The sequence below is a fragment of the Sminthopsis crassicaudata genome, chromosome 2 (assembly GCF_048593235.1).
Source record: "Sminthopsis crassicaudata isolate SCR6 chromosome 2, ASM4859323v1, whole genome shotgun sequence".
Classification (NCBI taxonomy): Eukaryota; Metazoa; Chordata; class Mammalia; order Dasyuromorphia; family Dasyuridae; genus Sminthopsis; species Sminthopsis crassicaudata.
This window is the reverse complement of record NC_133618.1, coordinates 135,165,180-135,183,800: the sequence shown is the minus strand read 5'-3', so window position 1 is coordinate 135,183,800 and position 18,621 is coordinate 135,165,180. Positions and strand designations below refer to the sequence as shown.

At 35.9% G+C, this 18,621-nt stretch overlaps 1 protein-coding gene across 4 annotated transcripts in view; it reads left to right on the top strand.

Moving 5' to 3' along the window:
* The window catches only part of ZMAT4 (zinc finger matrin-type 4), a 756,392-nt gene that overhangs the window by 354,790 nt on the left and 382,981 nt on the right, over nt 1-18,621 (top strand). For all 4 annotated transcript variants that reach the window (XM_074287328.1, XM_074287326.1, XM_074287329.1 and 1 more), the window contains one exon: nt 17,250-17,312. In XM_074287328.1, the coding sequence (XP_074143429.1) occupies nt 17,250-17,312 (63 nt within the window). The remainder of the gene's footprint in view (nt 1-17,249; nt 17,313-18,621) is intronic.

The following is an 18,621-nucleotide window of genomic DNA, read 5'->3' as shown; positions in this document are numbered from 1 at the left end:
TTTCCAGGTTAAAATACAAACTTTCCTGTTAGGCAGTTAAATCTTTTATTTATGATTTATCACATTTTACTCCATGCCTTTTATGACCCAGTCATATTGGCCTTCTTGCTCATAAACCAAATAGTTCTTCCATCTCTATCCACTTAGACAGACTAGCCCTTAGGATCACCTTCACCTCTTAAGTTACCTTGCTTTCAAAGCTTAATTTAAGTGCTATTCCCTCCTTGAGATATTTTCTATCCCCCCAAGAAATTACTACTTCCTGCTTAAATTGCTTATTTACTTCATATAATTAAAGCGTCAAACGAGATAATACATGTAAAGTGCTATATGAATGATTTATTATTAATATGGTGTTTTCCCTATAGAATGTTACTTCCCTTGTGGCAGGTCTGTTTTGTTTCTGTCTTTGTATTACCAGTTCTTGGCACATAGTAAATTAGTAAGTGCTTAATAAATGCTTGCTTATTGATGGATTAGTAGATAAATCTTTATGTCCTGCAGTCTAGCTGCAGGTACTAAGAAAAAGCAAAGTTTAGATGGGATACTTGTGTCTGTTAATAACCTGAGAACAAACACTTGTCTTCATTTGGAAGTAGAGAGTATTTCTATAAGAGAAATTCTCATCCAGAGATTATAAAATTTAGAATTCGAAAATATTTTAGAGATCATCTGTTCAAATAATCCCATTTTTCAGTTGTGGGCAGAGTTACATGTCTGGTTAGTGGAAATGCTAGGACTTAAAGTCAGATTGCCATGAAGTGTTCTTCCTTCTGTATCACCATGCTTTGGTAAACAACATTTCTTACAATTATTTATTTTTCTTGGATTAGAAGTCTGAAATGTCATTCTACTACTGTTGTTTAGTTCTTTCAGTTATGTTTGACTCTTTGTGACCCCATTTGTTTTTGTTTTTGTTTTTTAGCAAAGATACTAGAATAGTTTACCATTTCCTTTTCCTGCTCATTATACAGATGAGGAACTGAGATAAACAGGGTTAAATAACTTACCCAGAATCACACAGCTAGTAGAATCTGAGGTCAGATTTGAATTCAAGAGGATGAGTTTTCCTGATTTAAGGCATGGTACTCTATCCACTGCATTACCTAACTAAAACTAGACTGAAGATCAATAAAACTTCTAGAATTTTATCCTAGGCCTCTTGATGATGAGGATATAAGTGACCCAAGGGACAGGGACCAAAAGTCAGAGAAAATGAGGGAGATTCAAGAGCAGAAAGAGTCAATTTTTCAAGGTTAGAGGGATTCAGGAATAAGGATTTTTGCACTGATCAGTAAAAAATGGTTACTGGTCCCCAGAGCTTTTAGTACTAATCTTTAGGAAATACAAGACTAAAGGAAAGTCAATCTGCAGTGGTTTTTTTTCTCCCTATTCAACAAGACTTCTTGCTATATTTCTCCTGGTTAATTATGCTGAGATTAGTGTGACTTGCTAATCACTGGCATCTTCATTCTGCTTTCCTTTCAGAAGAGGAACTGAAGCCATAATTCTAAGATCTTTCTTTTTTCAATTTAACAGGAGATCTGAGAACATTGATTAGGAAGGCCAAGCACTAACTTTGCTGCATGCTGAGAACAAATCAATTTAGGGTACATAATGGTTGCTTTATTGAATAAATATTTATTAAATGTCTGATATATTCAGGGCATAGGATAGAGATCAGTGAGTAGAGGAATGAACTATAAGTCAAAAAGAACTAGATCCAAATACTGACTATATACTGGGAGATTGATGTCTCAAAGACTTCAAATAATTCTCTAGAACTATAAACTGAAAGTGAGTTGTTAGCATGTATTTGTGTACTAAATGTATACTATCCCAATAAAAATATGTTAAATACACTCTCTGTCTCTCTTTCTCTCTGCTTATATGTCTGTTTCTCTGTCCATCTCTGTTTCTGTCTTGCTCTCTGTGTGTCTGTCTCTGTTTTTATCTTAATCTGTCTCTCTCTGTTTTTCTCTCTTTCTACATCTCTATTTCTCTGTGTCTCTGTCTCTTTCTCTGTCTCATCTTTCTCTCATTCTCTCTCTCTCTCTCTCTCTCTCTCTCTCTCTCTCTCTCTCTCATTAGTGATATTGGGATCATAGATTTTAAAGTCATAGATTTTAAAGTTGGAAAGGACCTCAGAGGTCATCTAGTCTAACCTCTTATTTTCTCAATGAAGAGGCTAAACTCTGAAAAAAATTATTTACCTAAGATCACCATATAGTAAGTAAGGTTGAATTTGACCACAGCTTTTCCTAATTCCAAATTCATCACTATCTTTAGTATATTATGCTTCATTGCAAGGCATTTCCAGTCAAAAAGAAGAATTTTACAAATTGGAATATGGTTGTATAACCTACATCAGACTGCTCAATCCTTCAGAGAAGGAAGAAGGATAGAATTTGGAGCTCAAAATTAAAAAAAAAAACAAATTAAAAAATAAAAATAATGAATATTAAAAATTGTTTTTATATGTAATTGGGAGAAATAAAATATTTTTAAAATTAGAATAAGGTTATATATGGAGGCACTGTGAAATAGGGATGAGAGAACTAGAAAAAGGAGAATCATATTGAATTGAGTAAAGTCAAGAAAGTCTTCCCATACAGGTCATGGAACTTGAACTAGATATCGGCCATTGGAAATAGGAAAAGTATGTGCTCTAGAATCAGGATCTGGCCAGCCTGTATGAAGTGGAAGACACACTGAATTCTCAAAAGTTAGTAATGTAGTTTGTAAATCTCCTAGAAAAAAACAATATATAATTATAAATCAAGTCTGGGAAATTAGCCATGAATAAATACATAGCACCATGAAGTAATTCTTCTTAATAGGAAGACTTTTTTTTTTACTTTTGCACAGAGCTGCAGCAAACATCACTAATGTCACTAGCACATGGAGTAAGAACTTCTAAGTGTAGTTCTCAGAAGTGGGAAGATGGAGGTCTTCAGAAGAAGAGTACTTAAAAGTCTAAAGAAATGATTGCTATTTCACTGCCAACTACTGAGATCACTTAATCAAAAAGGCAAGACTGGGGTGAAAGGCCCACTCGTGAATTCTCCCTGTCAATTATGTCCTGATTGGCGTACGCTGATAGTCACTGATATTCTTAATTCCACTCTTAGTCAAAAGTGATAGAGAAGCCATAATACTTGGACCTTTTTGTATCTGATAGGCTAAGTCATTGATTAGGAATACCAGCTACTATTGTACAGAGGGAACATTTTAGTTTCTAGTTTTGGAACTCTCAAAAATGGAAGCAAAACAGAGAAGGAAGAGGGAAAAATGAAAAGAAGAAAGGAGAGAAAAAGAGTGAAAGACAGAGGGAGAGGGAAAGAGAGAGATAGACAGACAGAGAGACAGAGAAAGAGGGGAGAGAAACTGAAAGACAGAGAGACAATAAGAGAGAGAGAGAGAGAGAGAGAGAGAGAGAGAGAGAGAGAGAGAGAGAGAGAGAGAGAGAGAGAGAGAGAGAGAGAGAGAGAGAGAGAGAGAGAGAGAGAGAGAGAGAGAGAGAGAGAGAGAGAGAGAGAGAGAGAGAGAGAGAGAGAGAGAGAGAGAGAGAGAGAGAGAGAGAGAGAGAGAGAGAGAGAGAGAGAGAGAGAGAGAGAGAGAGAGAGAGAGAGAGAGAGAGAGAGAGAGGAGAGAGAGAGAGAGAGAGAGAGAGAGAGAGAGAGAGAGAGAGAGAGAGAGAGAGGATAGAGAGAGAGAGAGAGAGAGAGAGAGAGAGAGAGAGAGAGGAGAGAGAGAGAGAGAGAGAGAGAGAGAGAGAGAGAGAGAGAGAGAGAGAGAGAGAAATTAAATGTGTGTTTGAAAATGTGTGGCATGTGAATGTGTCTGTCCATGTGCGTGTGTTTATGTATGTGTCCATTTCCAGTTTTTCCCCTAGTGAAATGGACTAATTCACAAGTAAAGAAAAAAACCACATCTGAATCCTTTAAATTTGATTGTCATTGCTGCCCTAGCATTTAAGAATGTTTAATCATCTCAGTGACAGAAGAGGACACAGGGGTGCAAGAATGTTGTGCTGACCAAATTGAAAAAAAAAATTCTAAGAGCAGATGAGTACAATTGAAGTCATCTTATCCATCACTTTGTCCCCAGGAAGGATTACCCTTAAACCATTCTAGACAGAAGAAAATCCATTTTATTTAAGTGCAACTCAGTTCATTAATAACCTTCACATTCTACACACCTGTCTTAGAGCCAGGAAGCCTCACAGGAATGGGGGAGTAGGGGGAGGAGTGCCAGACCTGGAGTCAGAAATCCTAGATTCAGTAGCTGACACTATCATTTAGTTGTTATATGACCATGAATAAATCACTTAGACATTCCGAGACTCAGTCTCCTGAATTGTACGATAGAGATAATAATCTATGCTGCCTATCTCATGGGATTATTACAAGTGTTATTTAAACTTCAAAGGGATGGATGCATGAATAAATTAATGGATGGATAGAGAAATAGTAAATATTTATTAAGTACCTATTATGTTCTGTAACTGTGCAAAGCGCATAGTTAGATAGTAAACAGATAGACAGATGATAGATAGAAATATATATTCATAGATAAAAAATATAGCTAGATGATAAACAGATAGACAGATAGATGACAGATAATAGATATCCATAAGTAAAAAAAAGATGAATAGGTGATAACTAAACAGATATATAGACAGATGATAGATAATAGGTATCCATAGGTTAAAAAATATAGATGATAGATAGATGGGTGGATGGATGGATAGATAGATAGATAGATAGATAGATAGATAGATAGATAGATAGATAGATTTCCAATCAGTTGCCAAGTCTTGCCAATTTATCCTCCAGCATATTTCTAACTTCCATTCCTTTCTTTCTTCTCCATAGTTACTACCCTAGTACAGGTAATTTGGCATTTGTCTTTAGGTGATACAGTTGATAGTGTATATCAGAGAGAAATTAAAATCTGTCCTCAAATATTTACTGGACACTGGGCAAATCACTTAACTGCTACCAGCTTCAGTTTCCAAATCTGTAAAATGGGCATAATAATAACACAGGGAACATTTTAGTTCCTAGTTTTGAAATTCTCAAAAATGGAAGCAAAACAAGAAGGAAGAGGGAAGAAGGGAAAGAAAGAAGGAGGGAGAGAAAAGGAGAGGAGAGTGAAAGATAGAGGGAGAGGAAAAGAGAAGTGGAAAGAGAAAAAAAGAAAGAGAGACAGAGACAGAGAGGAGGTGGGGAGAGACTTAAACAAAGACAGAATAACAGAGATCACACATTTACATACATATGTGTACGTGTAAATTTTCCTCTTACAATCACCACAATTCAGGTCTGCATTACCTCTTACCTGAACTGCTAATGTAGCCTTCTACATAATCTTTTCTGCCTTAAAATTGTACTCTGTTCCATGTTCCACAGAGGCACTAAAAGTGACCACACCAACTCTGTCCCTCACTGTCTATTAATCTCTAATATGTATATAATGCTTTACAATTATTATCTCATTTGGGAAGTAGGTGCTATTATCATCCTCATTTTAAAGATGAGGAAAGTGAGGTTAAGTGACTTGCCTAATGTCACACAGCTGGTGTCTGAAGCTGGATTTGAAGTCCTGATTTCAGGCCAAGTGAGCTATTGACATTGCCTGTCTCTCTCCAATAAATCCCAGTGTCTCCCTATTACTTCAAAAATCAAGTATAAGGCACTCTGGCATTTAAAACTCTTCAAAATACAGTCTTCCTATCTTTCCAGTCAGCCTGCACTTACTCCTTCTTCTACTTTAAACTGACTCACATGTTATTTCTAAGTTAGGGCATTCCAACTCCCCTGTGGCACTTTTTGCCCTGAATGTCTTCCCTCCCAAGGATACTCAAGTCTTATCTTCTTCTGGTCTTTCTAAATCTCTCCAGCTATGAGTGTCTTTCCTCTTAGATTGCCTTCCAGCTCTTTTCCCTATCCATATTGTCTTTACAAGATTCCTAGTGATTTATGTGTTGTTCCATTACAACATGAGCTCCTCGAAGACAAAATCTATTTTTGTCTTTCTTTGTATCCCTTATCTTTAGAATTGTGCCTGACATTATTTAATTAATCATTTAACAATAATAATATTTGATTAACAAGTGTTTCTTTGACTTATTTAAGGTTGTGCTCTTCTTGCAAAGCCTTTTTTTTGTGCATTTGGGGTTAAGTGTCTTGTTCACACAGCAGGTAAGTATTAAATGTCTGGGGCTGGATTTGAATTAAGGTCTTTCTGAATCCAGGAACAGTACTCTATTCACTGTGCCATCTAGCTTGCCTGTCTTGCACAGTCTTTAAGAGAATTAAGTCATTCCCATGGGGACTGGGTGGCACAATGGATAAAATGCCAGATCCAGAATGAGAAAGATCTGAGTTCAAATCTGGCTTCAGAAACTTACTACTTGTGTGACCCTGGAGGAATTGCTTAACGTTGCCTGAGTTTCCTCATCATCATGATGAGCTGGAGAGAAGGAAATGGCAATATTTCTGCCAAGAAAACCCCAAATGGGGTCACAAACAGTCAAGCATGACTGAAAACAGCTGAATCCCAACAATAATGGAAAATAAGTTTTAGATTTGATATGTTTTGCCCAATAGAGAAGAATAATTAGAATCCTGTTGAATGAGTGAATGAATGAATGAATGAATCTCTGAATAGCAATATCCATTTCCATATCACATTGAAATATTTTAGTAAATGATATATATATATATATATATATATATATATATATATATATATATATATATATATATATATATATATATATATATATATATACACAAAGCACTACTGCTTAATGCATAGAGTGCATTGGTCTTAGAATCAGCAAAATCTAGGTTCTTCTAATACATAGTGCTAGGTGAACCTGGGTAAACTACTTAATCTCTTTGTTCCCCCAAGCAAGTTACTAAATATTAAGTATCTTGGAAGTGTTTATATTCATTGATAGGAGGAATTTCCTCACCAGGATATCCTCATCACAATGTAAGAGTAAGTCCTCCCTTCCAAATCATCATGTGCTATGGACTTAAGAGTTCCTACTGTGGCATCTCCCTCCATTCAGAAAGACTGATGATGCTTCTATAGTTAATACTCATTGTAAGCCTTTGGGGAACCCTGAGAGCCTGAATTACTTTACTATATTCATATTGCTTCTATGTATCAGAGGTCGGACTTAAACCCAGTTTTTCCTGATCCCAAGGTTGGATATGAATGTTAATTCTAAATGCAAATATGTATCTATATTTGTTTGTTCAGTCGTGTAGGACCCTCCATGACTCCATTTGGGGTTTTCTTGGCAGAGACACTAGAATGATTTGCCATTTCTTTCTCCAGCCCATTTTACAGATGGAGAAACTGAGGAAAGCAAGATTAAGACTTGCCCAGCATAAAAATAAATAAATAAATGAAAAGCTTGTGTCTGAAGCTAGATTTGAATTCAACTTTTCCTCACTCCAGCCTTGGCATTCTATATGCTGAACCATCTATCTGCCCCTATATCTGTAGGTATATATCTCTGTGTATGTCTTTCTATCTGTCTGTCTCTGTCTCTCATCCCTCTCTGTCTCTGTGTATGTCTGTGTCTCTGTTTTTTCTGTCTTTGTCTCTGTCTTTGTGTCTCTCTCTCTATCTCTGTTTCTGTCTCTATCTCTGTGTCTCTTTGTCTCTCTGTCTGACAACAGATATGTACAAATAGCTATATACCTGCATATACATCTAAGTAGATAGATTAGATAGATGACAGATGGATAGAAGGATAGATACATACTCACCTACATATGAGCATATACATGTATATATATGCACACATATGTGTAAATATATACATATATATACATACATATGTATATATGTGTGTATATATATATATATATATATATATATATATATATATATATATATAAATCATACACACAGAGGCACCCTTAACCTTGAAATGACCCAGGTGCTTCTAAGCTCATTTATATTGGTAGAGGGAGTTCCCCTCACTGATGAAACTTCATTCCTCCTTCCTCCACCAAAGAACATCTAAATTTATTTGAAAACATTTCTTTATCCAATTTAAAACCTTCTTTTCTAGTTTTAGGTTCTCTTATTCTGTCTCCAGTAGATAGATAGAGAAAGCAACTGGCCATCATCCAAATACCATAATCCTCTATGTACTTGAGATGTTATGAAGTTGCACTTTTGCTTCATGTATCTTGGCTACATAATTCCAAATCCTTTAACCTTTACTCACAACCTTTTTTTTTTATTTAACTGTCTCCATAACAGTCCTCTTTACTCTGTCTCTCAGTTGTTTCCCAGAATAATAGCCTGAAAACAGATACACAGCCTTGGAATGGTTTTGTGTTGCTGCAGTTAAATAAAACTTCCTATTAGATATATGCATATTTTTCTAACATTAAGTGTACTACTCTGACTTGTATTTTTTAATTAATATTTTTTATTTTATAATTATAACTTTTTTGGCAGTACATATGCATGGGTAATTTTTTACAACATTATCAATTGCACTCATTTCTGTTCCAATTTTTCCCTTCCTTTCCTCTACCCCTTCCCCTAGATAGCAGGCAGTCTTACACATATTAGATATGTTATAGTACATTTTAGATACAATATATGTGTGAAGAACAGAATTGCTTGTTGCACAGGAAGAATTGGATTCAGAAGGTAAAAATAACCTGGGAAGAAAAACAAAACTGCAAACATTTTACACTCATTTCCCAGTGTTCCTTCTCTGGGTGTAGCTGATTCTGTCTACCATTGATCAATTGGAACTGAATTAGATCTTCTCTTTGTCAAAGATATCCACTTCCATCAGAATACATCCTCATATAGTATCGTTGTTGAAGTATATAATGATCTCCTGGTTCTGCTCATTTCCCTCAGTATCAGTTCATTTAAGTCTCTCCAAGCCTCTCTGTATTCATCCTGTTGGTCATTTCTTACAGAACAATAGTATTCCATAACATTCATATACCACAATTTACCCAACCATTCTCCAATTGGTGGGCATCCATTCATTTTACAGTTTCTAGCCACTACAAAAAGGGCTGCCATAAACATTTTGGCACACACAGGTCCCTTTCCCTTCTTTAAGATCTCTTTGGGTTATAAGCCCAGTAGTAACACTGCTGGATCAAAGTGTATGCACAGTTTGATAACTTTTTGGGCATAATTCCAGATTGCTCTGCAGAATGGTTGGATTTGTTCACAACTCCATCAACAATGCATCAGTGTCCCAGTTTTCCCACAGCCCCTCCAACATTCATCATTATTTGTTCCTGTCATCTTAGCCAATCTGGCAGGTGTATAGTGGTACCTCAGAGTTGTCTTAATTTGCATTTCTCTGATCAATAGTGATTTGGAACACTCTTTCATATGAGTGGAAATAGTTTCAATTTCATCATCTGAAAATTGTCTGACTTGTTCTTTTAAAGTTTCTCTAAGATCAACAACAGCAGCAACTAACAACTCACATGTATATGGTAATTTTGAGTTTTCCAAAGACTTTCCTCACAAAAACCCCGCCATAAATATTATTTTCACCATTTTATGGATGAAGAAGCTGAAGTTTTGTTATTCGGTCATTTAAGTCATATTTAATTCTTTGTGACTCCATTTATGTTTTCTTGGTAGAGATACGGAGGTGATTTGCCATTTCCTCCTCCTATTCATTTTACAGATGAGAAAACTGAGACATATAAGGTTAAGTTAATTGCCCAGGATCACAAAGTTACTTACGTTTTAAAACTGAATTTGAACTTAGATATTTCTGGTTCCAGATCTAGAACTCTATTCACTGTGCCCCTTAACCTCCTTTAACTGAAGTTCAGAGTAGTAAAATTATTTGCTAAAATCATATAACCACACAAATATAAACTGTTTTCCTTTGTTCCCATTTCAGGATTTTATGGAGCAGGACAATATGGTTTTATTTTTATTTATTTATTTATTTATTTTTTGGTATTTATTGTTGCTTTGTCTGTCTTTGTTTCCTGAGGGCCTGAAATTATGTCTATCGTACATTTAATAAATGCTTATTGCTGTAGTTAATTGACCATAAACAGTCACGAGGTTCCTAGGACACTGGAATTGTGTAATATCAAGAACTTGGAAAGTGAATGTTTAGTTATGGATTCTAGTCATGGAACTGCAGGCCAGTCATTAAGACTTTATTAAGCACCTACTTTACATCAAGCCCTTTGCTAAATGCAGGTAATACAGAGAAAGGGAAAAGACAGTTCCTGTTCTCAAGGACTTTATAGTGCAATAAAGAAGACACTAATGAAAACAGATATACAAATATACACAATATATGCATACATATACAGGAAGATTAGATAGATGACATAGATGAATGGATAGATGGATGGATGGATTATAGATAGATATAGAAAGATAGATAAATAGAGGGATGGTTGGATAGATAGATATAGACGTAGATGGATAGATGATAAAAGAATGGATGGATGGATAGAGAAATAGATAGATGGATAGATGGATGGATAGTATATAATGAACATACAGGATAAACTAACAGATGAAGGAGAGCCTTCAGCTCTTTGAGAAGCATTTTCCTTATTTATTGCCAAGGTCTGGGCTAGCTCCTCTGAAGGGCTCAGAATAAGTCCTTGTCAGGATAAGCAAAAGTCCTTGCCCCACGTTGTGAACACCAAAGTGTAATGTTCTGTTGTCTCCAGAAACTCTGGGAGGAGATCTGCTGTCTCAACTCAATCCCAGACTCAACCCTTCTTCCTCCAGAATGCAGTCCCAACTCTGCCCCAGAGTAGACTCTTCTTCCTTCAGAGAGCCATCCCAACTCTGTCCTAGAGTAGACTAACTTCTTGCTCTATGTTGTCTTCTTTTATCCTCCCAGAGAATGGGTGTGTGAGAACCGAAGGGCTTGTGGGAAAATTACTTCAACCAATGAACTTGCTCCTTTTAAAGGTTGTGTAAACTCCTTTTCATATGTAAACTCCTCCTCAGAAGTTCAAAGGGGTAAACTCCCTTAAAGGCGGGAACCAAAGGTGTGAACTAGAGAATTGTTAAGTACTGACTTAGCACTTAGTAAGAACCTAACAATTTATGAGCTGAGAAAGTTGGATGAGATGATTTAAGGACTACTTCAACTCTTAAGTCCTCTTGGTTCCTTCTTTTCTCTTTCTTTATTCTTAGATTCTTCGCTATCATTGAGGTTGGAAGGCTAAGACAGAAAATAATAAAATGATGCTGTCTGTAACTTTAGGGTTCATAAGTCTCTAACACGATTTTGGGTCCAATTGTCTGATCTTTGAATACAATGCTTATCAACTTCTTTAAAATACTGATTTTTGGGGTATCTAGATGGTGAAATAGATAGAGCACCAGCCCTGAAGTCAGGAGGACCTGAGTTCAACCTGGTCTCAGACACTTAACATTTCCTAGCTGTGTGACCCTGGGCAAGTCACTTAACCTCAATTGCCTCAGTGGGGGGGGGGGGGAATACTGATTTTTTAAAAAGCTGCTTTCCCTGTAAATTCCTTCACAGGCCTTTTGTAGCTAATTTGAGTATAATACTCAGAATAATTTAATCATTCATAGTGATTCTTAAACTTATTTTAAAGATGAATAAATTGAGGCTCAGAGAGATTAAATGATTTTCCTATGTATATACAGTATCAAAGGCAGTATTCAGATTGAGGTCTCCTAGTCTTTTAAATTCAGCACTAAATACTCTGCTTCTTTCATTGCCACATTAATCTCACTTCCTTCCCCCATCCATTTCCTGAAAGTTTCCTAGGCTCATAGATCAGGGGACCATGGTAGTCATAGCATACCTGAATTTCTGAAGTTTCTTATGGTGTCCTTGAAGATGAGTTGAAAAGGTCTGGAAATTGTATAGGTTGATGAATTCATGGGAGCTTAACAATTTATACCCAAAGAAATTGACAAAAAAAAAAAAAAAAAAAAAAAAAAAAGATTGATATTGGTCTGGAGGGATGGCTCTAGTAGTCTCTGGGCTCTATCTTTTACCTTGTTCTGTTTTAGATTATTATTAATGAGTTAGTTGAAGGCATAAAGGGCATGTTTATCAAAATTTTAGATGTCACAGGACTGGGAGGGAGAATTGACATATGGGAGGGAATGAGGAAGAAAGAAAGAAGGAAGGAAGAAAGAAAGAAGAGAAGAAGGAGGGAAAGAAGGAAGGAAGGAAGAAGAGAGAGAAGGAAGGAACAAAGGAATGAAAGAATTTAATGGGAAGAAAGGTAAAGTCCTAAGATGGGGAAGGTATGATTAGGCAGCATTTTATTCTAAAAGGATCTGAGGAAAAGGATCAGGCTAAACATGAATCAACACTGCGATACAGCAATCAAGAGAGCTATTATAATCTTTGACTATATTCAGGGAAGGATGGTTTCTAAGCATAACAGTGGCACTGTATATTGCCTTCATCAGAGCACATGTTGAGTATTAAGCACTAGGTACCTCACTTTAGGAAGGACAATAATAAGCTAGAGAGAATCCAAAAGAGGCCAATCAGCCTAATTTATAAATCATGCCAGTTGAGGATTGACTGAAATAAATGGCAATTTCTAGCCTGGAGAAAAGAAAATTTTATTTGAAGGTCTAGCATGTAGAAGGGGGATTAACCTTATTATTTTTGGTTTCAGAAGGTGACTAGTACAAGTGACTAAGAGCAATATTGGATTTACTTGTGGGTTGGAGAGAAGAGATGACTTCCAAACAACAGAAGCTATCCAAGAGTGCAACAAGATTGCCTTGGCTGGTGGTAGTGAGTGGAAGTTTTTGAGGAAAGCTACATGATCATTTGTTGTGGAGGGAGGTCTTGTTTATACAAAGATTGGATAAGATGCTTTCTGATGTTTCCTTGATATCTGTGATTCTGAAGGTCTGGTGCCATGATTACTGACATAAGTATCGAAAGGCACTTAGAAAGTTTTGAAATGTTTTAATTTGGCTCAAAGAGTAATTCAAGTGGTAACAGGTGAAAAGGTATATTTCAAATATAAATGAGGAAATGCTTCTGAACAATTAGAGTTGATGAAAAATGAATTGACCAACCTTGGGAGGTTTTCAAGCATAGTCTAGATGGCTATTATACAAGGGATTCCTGCTGAAATAACAGTTGGACATGAAGCATTCCAAGATTACTTTCAGCTTTCTAATCAATTTTGTTCAATAAGCATTTATTAAACACCGACTCTGCTAAGGGTAAGTGCTGAAACCACCAAAAATGTAAAGAAAATCTAATAATGAAACTGAGGCAGAGAAGTTGCCATCACTTAACATTAAAGTCTAATTTTATAATTGAAATGTTTATTATTATTGAGTGCTTATTATAAATATTTTATTTCATTTTATTGGTATCTTTAAAAGACATAAAGAAAAGTAAAATATGGCCTCAAAGAATTTAACATTCTATTAGATTTGAGATTCTATTATTCTGTTTTAAGGAGGAAGAATTTCTATATGTCTTTGAAAGGGCAAAATCCTCTTACAATTTAACATTCCATATAATGGGATATTATATTTTTTGATGAAATGTTTAGGGCAGGATCCAGAGTCAATGAAGCAAGCACAGATTAACAAAAGAACCCTCACTATGACATTCACTCAAATGCTTGCAATCCACTAGAATCATTACTTTGAGATCAAAGACAGAGAAGTGAAGGAGATTTTACTGATCATATATAGTCCACCCTCCACATTTTATGGTCAGGTAAATGACTCAGGGCATAAAAGTCTGGTCCTGGAGTCAGGAAAACTCATCTTCCTGAGTTCAGATCCAATCTCAGACACTTACAAACTGAGTGACTCTGGGCATATCACTTAACACTGTTTGCCTCAATTTCCTCATCTGTAAAATGAGCTGGAGAAGGAAATTGCAAACCACACCAGTATCTTTGCCCCCCCCCCAAAAAAATTAGGATCATGAAGAGTAAATGCAAATGAAAAATGACTGAAGTACAACTAAATTTTATAGATGAGGAAACTAGGTCCTACAGGTGACTTAGCTGAGGTTTTACAGTAGTAAGTAATAGAATTGGGATTTGAACCCAGTTTTATAGAATATAAAGTTAGTCTTCTCTCTATTATATCATTTCACAAATGAATAACAAAAGCACAAATTATGCTGTGATAGGCATGGATTAGGTATGAGAAAAATGCTGGGGGGGGTGAGATTCAAGGAAGTAGAGATCACCTCAATATAGGAAAATATAAGGGTTGTCAAGCATTACTTCAAAAGACCTGTTCAAGAGTAAAAACACAGTTAATGCCCAAATAGGTAGTACTTTTTTTGTAGTCAGAAGAGCTGGGTTCAGGCTTGGCTTTGCTGCTTCAAAGCTATCTGGAAAGTCATTTAATATTTTTGGGCCTCAATTTTCTTATCTGTGAAGTGGGGAACTATCTTTTCTTTGTATCAAGGTCAATCAGTCAATATTTATTAAAAGTCTACTTACTATATGCCAGGCACTTGTTTTAAGAATTGGAGCAACAAAGAAAGGCAAAAAGCAAATTCTGCTCTCAAATAGCATGCAGTTTAATAGGGATGAAAATATTGCAGTCATCTATGTGCATAAAAGATATTTATATAAATATGCACACATACATACACAGGTATGCAGATGTGTATATATATATGTGTACACATACACATATACACACATACACAATAAATTAGAGTTAACAGGATACTGTTATCTTGGCAGCTAGAAGCTAGATAATACTGTGAATAGCATGTTGAAATCTAGAAGACCTGATTTCTAATCTACCCTAACTATGTGACCCTCTTAACTTGTCTGTCTCAGTTTTCTCATTTGTACAATGGAGATAATAATAGAACCTACCTTACAGATGTGATGATGAAATGAAATAATATTTGTAAAGTACTTAGCACAGTGTCTGACTCACATTAGGCACTTAATTAATGCTTATTCCTTTATTCTTTTCTTCCTCTGTGAGGATCCAATGAAATGTCTGTAAAATGCTATGTAAACTGCTAAACTTTCTAAACCCAGGACCTATTGTTTTGATGATGATTATTCTGGTAGACACATACTGTTACATAATCCTTATCCCTCTCCCAAGGATTACCATTTATGAGTTAATTGCATTACATAACCTAATGAGGAAATAAAAAAGGAGATAGTCAAGCCTTAGTTTCTCTACCCATACAATAATCCCTTGGGCATTTAAATCTTAACTACCTCCTATCTTCAGGCCCTAGAAGTCAGAGAATTCTCTTCCTTTCTGTTTCCATATGACAGTGGAAACTTGAAAAGGAATATATCTTTCATTCTTTATCTCTTTTGGAAAGTTTTATTCAATAGCTGATCTTCAAAGATAATGTTTTTGTGGATGCTAGACATATTTCAGACATTTAGACACTAATCAGTGAGTGAAACAAAGGACAATTATTCTCTATTAATGAAAAGCAATGCTCTATGAATTCTACTTTAGTAAGATTGATAATCTATGGATATAGCATGGGTGAAAAGGCAATTTCCATTAATAGGCTGAATATACTTAGAATGTTGGTACAGAAATGGAACAGGACTGATGCCATGGTGATCTCACCCTCTGTTTACTTTTGCCATGTGTTCAATGTCACATTTTAAAATATCAAATACGTGATGTTGCTTTTATATATGGCATTTGTTGTTTTCCTTCCCATTTTTGTTGTTGTGAAATGTCATCTTTAAAAAAAATAACAATAGGATTGTATCAGTTAGAGCTTAAAGGGATCTTAGAGGCTAGCCAGAGGAGCTGAAGTTTTACAGAGGAGAAAGAGGAACTCCTGAGAGGTTAAGTGATTTGTCTCCAGAGGTCATGCAGATAGTAATTAGTAGAGCTTGGACTCAAGCCTACTCTTTCTTTGGCTCCAAATCCAGTTTTTTTTTTTTTTTTTTTTAACCACATTTATTTAATTCAATTCATCAAGGAGTTACTAAACATCTGCAAAATATTCAAGGCATTGTAATAAGAATAGAGATACAAAACCAAAAATTTTAAAAGTTCCTCATCCATAAGGATTTTATGGTCTATTATAAGGTGGGAGAACATAAAAATGGGTAGGTAAATATGAATAAATAAAATGAGGAAAGGTGGGAAAATATTAAGAACATTTCATTTAGCCTCAGAGGAGAAACCTGAGGCTGAAAAATGAAAGGAGGTATAGTTCTGCTCAAAATAAAGAAATGTTTATAACCAATCAGTGTTGTCCAAAAGTGAAATGAGCAGCTTTTGGAGCTTGCTTCTCAATACATGTTTTCAAGGATAATCCTGATGGGATTCCTCCTAAAATGACAATTGGACTTAAAGCATTCTAAGACTCCTTCCAGGACCCAGCTAAATACAATAAGACTTTATTAAGCTGCTACCAATAGAGAATGAGTAAAGACTTCCTGTAGATGATGGCATCTTCATTGAGCTAAGGGTTGTTGACAAAAGACCCCCAGGCCTATAAAGGGATCTAATGTGAAAAAGAGTCCAATACACCAAATAAAGACATTTGTTGTCTGAGAAGCACTCGTAAGGGAGATGACCTATCAGAGGGTATAGAAAGAGAGTTTTCAACTACTCAAAGGAGAGTGGAAAGGGGGTGAGATAAATCTATTAGAGTCTTTTGAGTAGGGGGCCATTTATAGAGACAATAAGCCAGGATGTTTAGAAAATCCCAAATAAAATCTCAAGTCTGTAGCTTCTGCTCAAGGTTGCACTTGAGCTAATCAAGTTTGTTTCTGTGGTTTCTGGCAGTGACAGGAATCTTGAAATTCAGCTAGACTTCAGTTATAAAGCTTTACTGGTATCTCAAGCAACATTGAGCCTCAGAAATCCTTCTGATTAACTAGTTGTTGTATTACTTCTGTTCCCCTATGAAGAAGGGAAGTTCTAAGATATTGTAGAGACATTACAGTGTCCATTTTCACGGCATTTTAAGAGGAAAGGGTAGGAGGGAGACATGGCAGAGATTTTAGTAGTCATAGGATTATGGATTTAGAGCTGGAAGTGATCTCAGATAATCTGGTCCAAGCCTGTCTTTTTATGGATGAGGAAACTACGGTGAAGTAGGAATTGGTGGAACCTAAATTCAAACTCCAGGTCCTTTGACTCCAAATTTATCAGTGTTTCCAGTGTACCACTCTGATTCCAGTCTTTAAGCACATTCTAGGGAATTGAGAATATTCCTAGTATTTTTTTTTTTCATCTCTTCTTTACAGGGAATGCTGGAAAGGAGCAGAGAGTGGAACATAGTGAAGGCACTCAGCTCGAAGAACTACAGGGTAAGTCTTCAAGATCTATCAGTGGATGCTTCCTTACTGCTTGGCAACTTACACTGTAGATTATACAGTTTAGTCAGATGATGAAGCGATGGACATTTTATCACCAAGGGGCTAATCTTTTACTGGGTGGTGGTGGGGAGGTGGTCCCCTTCAGAACAGTCAGTCAATAAGGATTTAATAAGCACCTACTATATGTCAGGCACCTTGCTAAGCACAGGGGATACAAAGAAAGACAAAAGATAGTCCCTGCCCACAAAGTGCTTACAATCTAATGAAGAAGAGAAGAAAAAATCAACTGTGTACCAACAGCAATCCATAGGAAAAAAATCAACAAAGGAGAGACCTTAGAATTAAGGGGGCTGGGTAAGCACAACTTCCAATAGAAGATAGAATTTTAGCTGGGACAGAAGGTCCTGATACCTCAGGCAGGGTTATCTTTGTTGGGAAGGAACTTTCTTAGCATATTCCAAGAAGATGTGCTTGGATTTAGTCTCATGAATCATGGAAAGGAACATGCCAGATGAGCTAGTCACTGATGAGTCACTTACTGAATCACCTGGCAGTATTTTGCCATGAGAGGTAGCAAAGAAAGGTTAGGTGAGATGTCAGTTCCAAACTTACCTTGCCATTTTCCTGCTCATGTTTCTTTGAGTAGTGGACATTAGGAACAAAAAGCATAATTTTGGTAAATCTCATATAACTAGTAAGTTTTAAAGGCAGAGTGTAAATGTCAGTTTTTCTTTTTAAAGTCCAGAACTTTATTTCTTCTGCCAAATTATAGTGAAAAATGGCAACTCGTTTTTTTACCTTTAGTTTTTGAAGGAACTTTAATAATAATAATAATAATAATAGCAAATAATAGGATTTATGTCACTCTCAAATGCTTATGATATGCTTTACAAATATTATCTTATTTCATCTTTGCAACAACGCTGGGAAATAGGTGCTATTATTATCCCCATATAAAGATGAGGAGGCAAATGCAATTCACTAACTTATCTAGAGGTTACCCAGTCAAGAAGTTTTGAACTTAGATCTTCCTAATTCTAGCTCCAGAATATGAGGGTTCAAATTTTATTAGTAGCAAATAAAACTAAATTAACAAGAGTTTACTAAATACTTATTGTGTGCCAAGTAATGTGCCTAGTCCCTAAGAATACAAAGAGTGAACAACCTTGAGGAATCCATAGTCTAATGGAAGAAGGTGACAGCATGCCAAAAAAAAAAAAGCTATCACCACTTTACAGATGAAGAAAATGTTTAATGATATGACCAAACTCATGCAACCAGTAAATGGCAGAGCTGAGAT